We start from the raw sequence: 12,071 nt of genomic DNA, 5'->3' as shown, positions 1-12,071 counted from the left end.
TCATCCCCTAAATGGCCGCTATGGCTGGCGCACCACACTGATCCGAAGCCAGGAGCCAGGTGCTTCTTCCTGGTCTCCCATGCGGGTGCAGGGACCCAAGCACTTGGGCCATCCTCCACTGCCTTCCCGGGCCACAGCAGAGAGCTGGCCTGGAAGAGGGGCAGCCGGGACAGAATCCGGTGCCCATATGGGATGCCGGCGCTGCAGGCAGACGATTAGCCAAGTGAGCCACGGCACCGGGCCCTCTACTTATTTTTTAAACTTTGTATTAATGCAGTAATTGAACCCACTTATAGGGTACAGTGATATTTCAATACACATATAAAATGTGATTTAACATTTTCCTCTCCTAGTCATTGTTTATATTTTAAAGTGATTTGAGAGAGAGAGAGAGATCTTCCATGGCTAGTTTACCACCCAAATGCTCATAGCAGCCGGGACTGGGCCTTGCTGAAGCTGGGTCAGGTCTCAGTCAGGTCTCCCATGTGTGTGGTAGGGACTCAGCAGCTTCAGCCATCACCTGCTGCCTCCCAGGGTGCACATTAGCAGGAAGCTGGAATCAGAAGCGGAACTGGGGCTTGAACCCAGGCACTCAGATATGGGATGTGGGCTTCCCAAGCAGCATCTTAACCACTGCACCAAACTCCCATCCTTGTCCTAACTGTGTTATGTTTATTTATTTATTTATTTATTTTTGACAGGCAGAGTGGACAGTGAGAGAGAGAGACAGAGAGAAAGGTCTTCCTTTGCCATTGGTTCACCCTCCAATGGCCGCCGCGGCCGGCGCGCTGCAGCCGCCGCACCGCGCTGATCTAAAGCCAGGAGCCAGGTGCTTCTCCTGGTCTCCCATGGGGTGCAGGGCCCAAGTACTTGGACCATCCTCCACTGCACTCCCTGGCCACAGCGGAGAGCTGGCCTGGAAGAGGGGCAACCGGGACAGAATCCAGTGCCCTGACTGGGACTAGAACCTGGTGTGTCGGCGCCGCTAGGCGAAGGATTAGCCTGCTGAGCCGCGGCGCCGGCCGTTATGTTTATTTTTGATTGACTGCAAGCACCCCAGGTGAGGGACCATGTCTGTCTTTACTCACCCGCCTGACCCCATCATGTCACAGCAGAGAGCTCTCATTCAATAAATATTTGCTGAATGACAGAGTCAGGAGAGGCCCAGTGTGTCACTCTGAATCTGAAAACCTAAGAGGGCGAGGACCATGCCCTAACCATGGTGACTCCAGGGACCCAATGCCAGGCAGGCAGAATGTACTAACTACAGGTTTGCTGAGCGCATCCATGAGTTCACCGTAAGTTAATCTGCACCTCTCCGGGCAGATAAAAGAGATCCTCGACGCTCATGGTTGTGATGCTTCTTTCCACCCAGGCTGTGGCTGAAGTTAATCCCGACCCTGACTCCGGGAGACCCCAGACATTGGTTAAAGGGGATTTGGGGAGGAAATGGTCCAAGTAGGGACAGTAGGAACCCTGATACCAGTGCGAAGAACCCCTGGAGCTGGAAAGAAACACAGGGCTCCAATGAATAGTTTAATGCACCTTTAATTAATAGGTTGCCTGTGATATTTCTCCTAAGTCACTATTAGGAACAATTAACATGTATTAAGTAATTTGTATGGTGCGGGATATAATTTCATCCTTACACCAATCTTACATAAGGTAGGAAGTCTTACTGGGCATAGACACAGAAATAGACTCAAAGAGCCAAACACTTGCCCGAGGTCACCCAGCAAATGAGGCTTGGGCTCAGGATTCATGTTCAGTCCTGCCTGACATTAGATGGCCACCAGCCACATGTGGCTCTGGGAAGTGCGGCCAGTCCAGGCTGACTGATGCTGTCAGCATTAGGTGAGCACTGGAATTTGAAGACATAAGATGGAGAGAAAAGCAATAATGCAAACACTCTCATAGTAATTCTTTGATTATACACTGAAATGATAGCTGAGATTGCATACTGCCAACCCTCTGTATCCAAAGGGTCAGCATTTGCAAGTTCAACTAACTATGGATTGAGAATACTTAGGGAAAAAAATCACTTTCTGTACTGAATCTGCACTTATTGCTTTTCTCCTGGGGCCAGCACAGGGGGCTCAGCACAGGGGGCCTGCAATGCTGGCCTCCCATATCAGAAAGCCAGGTTCACGTACTGGCTGCTCTGTTTCTGTCCCAGCTCCAGGCTGATGAGCCTTGGAAAGCAGCAGCAGATGGGCCTGAATACTTGGGCCCCTGACACCCACATGGGAGACCCAGACAGAGTTCTGGGATCCTGACTTTGGCCTGGCTCAGCCCCGGGGGTTGTGACCATTTGGGGAGTGAACCAGCAGATGGAAGATCTTTTTATCATTTAAATAAGGGACTTGAGCATCCACAGAATTTGGTATCCAAAGGAGGATCCTGGAACCCACACCTCACAGATTCCAAGGAACAACAGCAGGTATTGGGGAGCAGTCACGTGGTGCTTCCTTTAATGACAGGTAAGTTCCAGGAGGGGCATTGGTGAGTGAGTTTAGTCCTCCTGTAAGATAGCTATGATGCCACTGGGCAATATAATGGCATGGGACCATGGTCATTTACATAGCTTGCCTCATCAGACATTGTTTCAGTGATGTGTAACTGTAATTTAACCTGTTTCTTTGTGTTTTTTTTTTTTTTAAGATTTATTTATTTATTTGAAAGGCAGAGTTAGAGAAGGAGAGACAAAGATCTTCCATCCACTGGTTCACTCCCTGAATGGCTACAACAGCCAGAGCTGGCCTGATCCAAAGCCAGGAGCTATAAGCTTCTTCTGGGTCTACCACATGGTGGAGCCCAGACACTTGGACCACCCTCAGCTGCCTTCCCAGGTGCATTAGCAGGGAGCTGGATCAGAAGTGGAGCAGCTGGGTCTTGAACTGGCACCCGGATGGGATGTTGGCGCCACAGGTGGCAGCTTTACCTACTACACCACAGTGCTGGTCTTTTTTTTTTTTTTTTTTTTTTTTTTTTTTTTTTTTTTGACAGGCAGAGTGGACAGTGAGAGAGAGAGAGACAGAGAGAAAGGTCTTCCTTTGCCGTTGGTTCACCCTCCAATGGCCGCCGCGGCCGGCGCACTGCGGCCGGCGCACCGCGCTGATCCGATGGCAGGAGCCAGGAGCCAGGTGCTTTTCCTGGTCTCCCATGGGGTGCAGGGCCCAAGCACCTGGGCCATCCTCCACTGCACTCCCTGGCCACAGCAGAGGGCTGGCCTGGAAGAGGGGCAACTGGGACAGAATCCGGCGCCCCGACCGGGACTAGAACCCGGTGTGCCGGCGCCGCTAGGCGGAGGATTAGCCTAGTGAGCCGCGGCGCCGGCCCACAGTGCTGGTCTTAATACTGGTTTTTAAACCCAGCTGTTGGGAAGGCACAATGACATGCGTGCTTGCTCTACCACTGTCACAGATGGTGCTGACCCAGAGCCTGTATCCTTCATAGCCTCAGCTCTGTGCAATTTCCCCAGGGGACTTTCAATTAAGGGTGGCAAGGACAGTAACTTTTTTTTTTTTAACCAAAAAAATGCCTTCTTTTTTAGTCTTCAAAAAACCTCTTTTCTTTTTCCAAAACCATCACAATCAACTTATAAGAATGGGCATGAAACGTATCTTCAAAGCATTTCTCTTTCACAGGGAACTTAGCCTTATAAGATCTAAACATTAAAAAGTAATAAAGCAAAAATTCTGGGATCTGGACTGCGGCTTGGGGGGTTAAGCCGCCACTTACAATGCTAGCATCCCATACAAGTGATGAGGTTTTTTTGTTTGTTTGCTTTGTTTGTTGTTTTTTTATTTATTTATTTATTTTTTGACAGGCAGAGTGGACAGTGAGAGAGACAGAGAGAAAGGTCTTCCTTTGCCGTTGGTTTATCCTACAATGGCCACCACGGCCAGTGTGCTGCGGCTGGCACATCACGCTGATCCGATGGCAAGAGCCAAGTGCTTCTCCTGGTCTCCCATGGGGTGCAGGGCCCAAGCACCTGGGCCATCCTCCACTGCACTCCTGGGCCATAGCAGAGAGCTGGCCTGGACGAGGGGCAACCAGGACAGAGTCCAGTGCCCCAACCGGGACTAGAACCCGGTGTGCCGGTGCCGCAGGCGGAGGATTAGCCTAGTGAGCCGCGGCGCCGGCCACAGTGCTCGTTTGAGTCCCAGCTGCTCCGCTTCAATTCAGCTCCCTGGGTAATGCACCTGCAAAAGCAGCAGAAGATGGCCCAAGTGCCTGTGCCCCTACTCACCCATGTGGGAGACCTAGATGAATTTCCAGGCTCCTGGATTCAGCCTGGCCCAGCCCAGGCCATTGTGGCCATTTAGGGAGTAAATAAGCAGATGGGGAAGCTCTCTCTATATATAACTCTGCCTTTCAAATAAATAAGCAAATCTTTTTTAAAAAAAAAAAGCATCTAGCATAAGTCAAGGAAATCCACTCATACTTTAGGCCCTTCTCCAAGCACCAGCACTGTTAACATAATTTCCATTTAAGAAAAATCCGATTCAACTGATCCTTCTTCCTTGTAGCGTCATTTCAAACTCAGTGACATCTTCCAATACCACAGTGACACAGCTCTCAAATCCCAGAAGAATACTAGCAATTTCCCTATCGCTCTTCATCACAAAGTGAATTCCTGACCCTCTACATTCACCCACAAGCTCTAAGGCAGCAGCTGCAACAGGTTAGGAGCAGCAGTAGCTGCCGTAACTGCCATGGCTGCAACGGAAGTGGCCTGTGTCCATCAACATTAGTACTTCTCTCTTTCTAACCCATCGGAACATGCACACTCATTTGGTGGGAGAGAATGACAGAGGTAGCAGGACTGGAAGAAGGACTCAGCACAGGATGGTGCAGTGACTCACTGCTTTTGGGCCCATCCCAGCATCCTGGTGGAACGAGACTCAGGGTAGGAGCAGGAAGGGTCAACACCACGGGCGGAATGAATGACTCTCCCATGGCATGACCACTGCTTTGAGCTGACCCCTTGGGATGGTGCCACAGATCCAGAGTCACCTCCCCTGGGGAACAGAGCAGAACCCAGACGTCCTGGTGGTCCTACCTCGTAGTTGTTGTTGTTGTACAAGCAAGGGCAGGAAGAGGCTTTGATGCAGCTGTTGTTGCTAAACACGAGCCCGGGATCGCAGACGCAGCCTGGCTGGCAGGGTGGCTTGCAGCTGGCCTTGGGATGCTTGCAGGATGCAGGGCAGGCACAGGACTCATAGTGGGCATTTGCAGGGCAGCTCACTGCAGAGGAGACACAGCCTGCATCAAGACTCCCCCCACAGCTTCCCTCGCGGGGGCCTCCTGTCTCTCCTCTACTCCCAAACTCAAGTTCTCTAAGAATGAGGCCTATGTTACTCAGCCTGGAGAAGAACAAAGGTCTGATGCACACGGCAGCCGGCGTCAGCCATGAAGAGAGCTGTCAGAGAGCCAGCCCAAAGGCCTACATGGGACATGCTGCACGTCCACAAAATGTTCAGGACAGGCCAATCGGTGGCTGTAGAGAGGTTAGTGGTCACCAGAGGCTGGGAAGCAGGGAGAATGGGGAGTGACTGCGAGTGAGCGTGGGGTTTCGAGGGTGATGGAAATATCTGGAATTAGAAAGTGAGAACGGTTGCACAACCTTGAGAACATATTTGAACCCACTGGGTAACAGAGCTCAATAAACACAAGACTCCTAACAACACCCACCCGCTCTTGCTGTCCATTGTCACCATGGCTGTTCATCTTGATGCTAGGAATGCAGGTTTTCTTCCAGAAGCTTCCCTCTCCCTGACTCTCCTAGTTTCTGTCTCTCACGTGGGGCTCTTTGGCCAACGCGGCACCCACCTCTTACCTGTGGTGGGACTGGGAGTGGTGGTGGTGCTCAGGGTCGTACTGGTTAGAGAGGTGCTTGGGGTGTGTGTGGTTGGTTCAAGGGATGTGAGGGTGGAGCGGGCTGTTGTAGGGGGTGTGGTCTCTTCAGTGGGGACAGTGGGCTTTTCTGTGGCAACAGTGGGCTCTTCCATGGGGACAGTGGGTGGTTCTGTGGCAACAGTGGGCTTTTCTGTGGGGACAGTGGGTGGTTCTGTGGGGATGCTGGTCTCTTCTGTGGGGACAGTGGGCTTTTCTGTAAGGACTGTAGGCTTTTCTGTGGGGATAGTGGGTGGTTCTGTGGGGACAGTGGGTGGTTCTGTGGGGACAGTGGGTGGTTCTGTGGGGATGGTGGTCTCTTTAGGGGGCTCAGTGATCTCTTCAGGCAGCTCGGTGGTCTCTTCAGGCAGCTCGGTGGTCCCTTCAGGGAGCTCGATGGTCCCTTCAGGGGGCTCGGTGGTACCTTCAGCGGGGACTGTGGGCTGTTCTGTGGGGATAACTAAAGTTTTGATAGGAATCACTGGTGGCACAGGTACTACAAAGAAAAGAGAAAATTAGTTTAGTCACAATCACAATGCCACATTTTCCCCCACATCTGATGGGAGCAGGTGGGCTCACAGGGGCAACTGACTCACACCTCTCCTACTCCCAATCTCCAACCTCACTTACTTAACCTCCAACAGACACTACTCTTAATACATGGCAGAGAAGCCAGTGTTGTGGCAAAGCAGGTTGGGTTGCCACCTGCAACACCAGCATCCCATATGGGCACTGGTTCTAGTCTCGGCTGCTCCTCCTCTCTGCTAAGGTCTGGGAAAGCAGTAGAAGATGGCCCAAGTGCTTGGGCCCCTGCTTCCCCATGGGAGACCCAGAAGAAGCTCCTTGTTCCTCACTTCATATTGGTCCAGCTCTGGCCATTGTGGCCATTTGAGGAGTGAACCAGCGGAGGGAAGACCTTTCATCTCTCTCACTGTCTGTAACTATCTCTCAAATAAATACAATATTTTTTAAAGTGAGATTTATTTTATTTATTTGAAAGTGTTATAGAGACAGGGAGAAATGGGACAGGGGGTGTCTTCCATCCGCTGGTTCACTCCCCAAACGGCCACAACAGTCGGAGCTGAGCCAATCCAAAGCCAGGAGCCAGGAGCTTCTTCCAGGTCTCCCACATGGGAGCAGGGGCCCAAGCACTGGGGCCATCCTCCGCTGAATTCCCAGGTGTATTAACAGGAAGCTGGATTGGAAGTAGAGCAGCCGGGGCTCAAATCGGCACCTTTATGGAATGCCGCACGATGCTGCAGACCAGGGCTTTAACCCACTGTGCCACACCACCATCCCCCTAGCTGTTCCACTTCTGATCCAACTCTCTGCTAATATGCCTGGGAAAGCAGCAAAAGATGGCCCAAGTCTTTGGACTCCTGCACCCATGTGGGAGACCCAGATGTAGTTCTGGGCTCCTGGCTTCAGCCTGACCCAGCTCCAGCTGGTGCTGCCATTTGCAGAGTGAACCAGTAGATAGAAGATCTCTTCGTCTCTCCCTCTCTGTAACTCTGCCTTTCAAATAAATAAGACACTGTTTTGTTTTTGTGACTCCTGCCTTCGGGATCTCTCAGGAAGGGATCCGGGATCCAGCTACAGAAACCCGTAGCATCAAAGACACATCCACTCAAGCAAGTACCATGATGTGCGGGAGAGGGCAAGGGGGGCAGAGCACAGAAAACCGGCTGGCCAAGGGTGGGATCAGGCATGAGGGGACGTTCAGAGGCAGGCATCTCAGGGCGGGAGACCCCCTGCCTAGGACCTCAGGCTGCATCTTACCGTGGCAGGTCCCATGGTTGATCAAGATGAAACTCATAGCCACAACGAAGGCCGTGTTGCTGCCCCTGATGGCCTCAAAAACCAGCTGAAGGCAAAGAGAAAGAAAAATGAGTCCTAGTTCTAAAAATGCCACCATTTTACAGCCACCACAGTCCTACTTCCTGTTTCCTGCTTCCCTGGGATGCTAAGTTCTCATCTGCTCCACCCCACCTTCCAGCTTCGCAGCCCTGGCTGAGCCCCCGCTGTCTGCACCTCTCACCTGCATGGGCTGTTGATGTCCCGAGGGGATGGTGACAGAGGCATTCAGCCAGTCCGGGCTCTGAGACCCCACGCGGTTCCAGAGAGAAACTGGGGTGCTGCCTGCGGGACTCCCCAGCAGGAACTGAAGTGTGGTGCCCTCCCCGAGGCCGTACATGTGGTAACTGAACTCCACACAGACGTCACCCGGGGCACAGAAGGGCCGGCTCACCAGCCGGACGGACTGCCCAGGCCGGGAGAACTTGTCAGCCTCCAGGTAGATGTAGTGGTGCCCTGGACAAGAGAAGCGAAGCAGAGAAATGAGAGACCCACACAGGGCAGGCCCACTGCTGCCATGCAAGTGCTTGCTTTCCAGGTGGGGACCTCAGCAGGCGCCCAGACGCCCCACGTCCACGCACATCATTGTTTCTGCTCACTTCTGCCGTAGGAAGGCAGGCTTGGGAGCCAGTGTTGGGGAGCAGCAGGCTAAGCCATGGCCTGGGATGTGCCATCCCATATGTATAAGAGGGCCAGTTCAAGTCCTGGCTGCTTTGTGTTTTTTTTTTTTTAATAATTATTTATTTTATTTATTTGAAAGACTGAATTACAGATAGAGGTAGAGCCAGAGAGAGAGAGGTTTTCCATTCCACTGGTTCACTCCCCAAATGACCGCAGCAGCCAGAGTTGAGCTGATCCGAAGCCAAGAGCTTCCTCCAGGGGCCCAAGGACTTGGGCCATCTTCTACTGCTTTCCCAGGCCACAGCAGAGAGCTATCAGAAGAGGAGCAGCTGGGACACGAACCGGCGCCCATATGGGATGCCGGTGCTGCAGGCTGGGGCTTTAACACGCTGTGCCACAGCGCCGGCCCTGCTGCTCTGCTTCTGACGCAGCTTCCTGCTAATGTGTGTGAGAAGGCAGTGGACGAGAACCCAAGTATTTGGGCCTCTGGCACCCACATGGGAGACCCTGATGGAGTTTCAGGCTCCTGGCTTTAGTCTGGCCCAGCCCTAGCTATTGCAGTCTTTTAGAGAGTGAACCAGGATACAAAAGATCATCACGTTCCTTCTCTGTCTCTCCTTCTCTCTCTCTGTAACTGCCTTTCAAGTAAATAAAATAAATCTTTAAAAAACAAAAAAAGGAAGGCTGGATAAGAAAGGGAAAACCATACCAGCAACCCACATTCTGTGAGTGGCTACACCCATATATGTCTTGACCAGAAATGAGATTACGGATGTTTGAAGCCTTGGGCTCAACAAAACAAGGTGCCTGGAATTTTCGGGGGGCTTCCACGATCCCATAGCCATGAGAATCCTCCACTGACTCTACTCCGTCACCTCCATAGCTCTGGCCCCGTGATGATTTCCCAATAAACGCCACCACGTCCAACAGCTCTCCGCACCAACACCACCCTGCTGCCAGTCCCCTAGCCGGGAGCAGGCTCAGTGACGCACTGGCTTGAGGGCCCCTCCGTCTCCTCACCTGTGTGAGGGGACTCTCTCATGAGGCTTCTTTCCTGGGCCAGCATATCTTTATCAGTCCAGGCCCAGCGTCCACCATCCTCAGATGCCTGCAGCCAGTCACAGAAGGGGTGGGCTGCATCTTCAAAGACACACTGGGGAAAGCTCTCTAGGGCATGCAAGTGGGGGATTCAAGAAACTCAAGCTGTGCTCTCCAGGACTCCACCCTCCCACCCACCACCCCCAAGTCCTGGGGGGACCTCCCAGGCCCTGCTCTCACCCCCACAGGGAGCAATGCTGATGGCATCCACCGCCACAGCCGGCTCTGGGACATCTCCAAACACGCCCACCACAGTGAACTGAAGAGCAGGGGAGTGGGCAGCAGTGAGGGGGGAGGTGAGTAAACATCCCAGCTCCCAACTCCCAGACCCCCACAACCTGAATTCGCTCTGCTCTGGGCCCTGGGCCCCCTGCTTCTGGCACCCAGGCCTTCGGTCTATTTCAGCCTCCCAGGCACTCTACCTGTATCTGTCCCGGTCCCGAATAATTGACAGACACAGGCTGCCAGTTGGGGCTGGGCTGCCCGGAGAAGAGGGTGTGTTTCCGGATGCTTCCTACAACGGGAAGAATCAGAGACAGACAGGAGTTTCAGTGCCCTGGGAAATGACTTCAAACCTCTCTCCAGCTCATGACTCGCAGAGAGAATAGTGGGAACTACTCCCCCAAAACGCAAGCGCGTCCCTGCCTCTCGCTCTCCTGGCCTTCTACCTATGCTTCCAGGGGGCTCCCAGCCCCTATCTCCACACCAAGGAATCATCTCACACCTATCCCACAGACCCTGAGGGGTCCACACCAATCCAACCCGGAGGGCAAGGCCAGGAATTCTCTCTAACCCAAGACTGAAGCGAGGACGCTGAGGGCTGCCCCAGGAGACTGGCCCCAGAGGGTGTAGTGGAAGGAGAGGGTCAGGCAGCCGGCCGACTGGCTCAGGGGGCTCAGGAGGACAGATTTCTGCCGCGGCTTTGCGTTCTTGGGGTCCAGGAGCATGTAGAAGCCATCTGCGAAGGAAAAGGCCAGTGAGGTGGGGAGGCTGAATGCGGGCAGTATCGGCAGCAAGGCTAGGGCCCCAGGGAGTGCAGAACCTGGCACTGGGGAGCAACACAGCCTTAGAATCAGGCAGCTCTGGGCCGGCGCCGCGGCTCACTAGGCTAATCCTCCGCCTGCGGCGCCGGCACCCCAGGTTCTAGTCCCGGTCGGGGCGCCGGATTCTGTCCCAGTTGCTCCTCTTCCAGTCCTCCTGGCTTCACACCAGTGTGGTGCTGGCCGTAGCGGCCATTAGGGGAGTGAACCAAAGGAAGGAAGACCTTTCTCTCACTGTCTAAAACTCTCTGTCTCTCTCTCTCTAACTCTGCCTGTCAAAAATAATAATAATAAAAAAAAAATCAGACAGCTCTGAGCCAGGCCCACGCCCGGCCTTGCGCCCTCCCGGAAGTGCCTGGGCACAGTAGCGACAAACGCCGCCACAGGAAGCGCGGGCCGGGCCTTGTCTGCAGGGCAGCAGCCAGACTCTTCCTCCTTCATGTCCACTTAGAGCCACTGTCGCTTCCTTTTCTTGATCCTCCTCTCCTCCCTCAAAGATACGGCCGTCCGCCCACACGGGTGAGAGAAAGCCGACGCCCGCCCGGTGGCGAAGAACATGGCCGCTGGGTCGAGGGAGCGCGCACGCATGCGTGCTCGTGCCCGGCGACCGCGAGGCGCATGCGCGCTGACAGCTGGGCTAGGGCGTGGAGGCTGTGAGCCCCAGGAGCCAGCCAACAGGGTGGCCGCGTGGGCAGGGACGCGAGTGGGAGACAAATGAGCGGAAATCCCTAGGAAGGAAGGGAATTGGCAGAGAAGGCGAGGAGAGAGTCGGTGGAGAATTCCTGAAGACCTTTCTGGAAGGCACGCCTCAGGAGGGGCAGGGGAGGGGCAGGGGGTCGGGAGTGGACCCCTCGGGAGGAGAGGGAGAGAGAAGATGTGCAGATGAGGAAGGAGAAGGCCAAGACTGAGAAGTGGGAAATGCAGGGGGTTCGGGAGGAGGGAGGAGGCGTGACCCCGGGGGCAGAGCAGGGCAGGGCCCCCCCAGGGAAAGGCAGGAAGGGGCAGGTCTGCTGGGAGGAGCTCCTAGGGTGTGCTTTCTGCGATGACACTTGATCTGCTAGAGGCGTAAGGCTGCGGGCGCTGGCTCCAGAGTGTCCCAAGGCGGTCACTGTAGCCCAGGAAGTGAGAGGAGGGCGGGCTGGCCAGTACTCACTGCCAGGGTTGGAGAAGTCATCCTGAGGCCCCACGCCTGGCTGCCAAGATGACCCCTTCTTCTGGGTCCACTTGGCCCCGGAGGCGGTGGGGACCCAGCTCCAGCCGCAGAGGTCATTGAGGGTGTCAAAGTTGCACATTTGTGTCACGCAGACTAGAAGAACAAAAGGGAGGGGACGATACCTCCATCTGGGGCCGGAATTCCGAGTTCCGGTCTGGGTGCCGTGGTGAGCCGTGCGTGGTGGGGCTTGCGAGACAGATCTGCCTTGTGGCTCTGCTCCCAGAATAGATGACTAACGCTGCCTGGGCCTCAGTTTCTCCATCTCTAGATTGGGACCAGCAGGGACCCCCTCACGTGTGCTCGGTGTGCCTAGCCCAGTCCCTGTGTTCATTCCTTTCACCCAGCTT

The 12,071-nt window shown here is 54.2% G+C and overlaps 1 protein-coding gene and 1 pseudogene across 3 annotated transcripts in view; both read right to left on the bottom strand.

Annotated features, from left to right (window-relative positions):
- Nucleotides 1–12,071, bottom strand: part of ZAN (zonadhesin) — a 55,047-nt gene that overhangs the window by 28,229 nt on the left and 14,747 nt on the right. The window contains exons 6-14 of one of the 3 annotated variants that reach the window (XM_089321037.1): nt 11,665–11,817; nt 10,265–10,429; nt 9,894–9,985; nt 9,652–9,730; nt 9,394–9,540; nt 7,937–8,208; nt 7,678–7,762; nt 5,843–6,394; nt 5,066–5,250 (exon numbers count right to left, since the gene is read on the bottom strand). In XM_089321037.1, coding sequence (XP_089177163.1) covers nt 5,066–5,250; nt 5,843–6,394; nt 7,678–7,762; nt 7,937–8,208; nt 9,394–9,540; nt 9,652–9,730; nt 9,894–9,985; nt 10,265–10,429; nt 11,665–11,817 — 1,730 coding nt within the window. Of the gene's footprint in view, nt 1–5,065; nt 5,251–5,842; nt 6,395–7,677; nt 7,763–7,936; nt 8,209–9,393; nt 9,541–9,651; nt 9,731–9,893; nt 9,986–10,264; nt 10,430–10,513; nt 11,279–11,664; nt 11,818–12,071 lie in introns of those variants that run through there. The other 2 variants (XM_089321038.1, XM_089321039.1) reach the window with 2 other exon arrangements.
- On the bottom strand, nt 4,442–5,041 carry LOC149120341 (U6 snRNA-associated Sm-like protein LSm5 pseudogene; annotated as a pseudogene).

This window comes from Oryctolagus cuniculus, chromosome 19, assembly GCF_051225735.1.
Source record: "Oryctolagus cuniculus isolate XC-2025 breed Fujian yellow rabbit chromosome 19, ASM5122573v1, whole genome shotgun sequence".
NCBI classification, from domain to species: domain Eukaryota; kingdom Metazoa; phylum Chordata; class Mammalia; order Lagomorpha; family Leporidae; genus Oryctolagus; species Oryctolagus cuniculus.
This window is presented reverse-complemented; position numbering and strand designations above follow the sequence as displayed.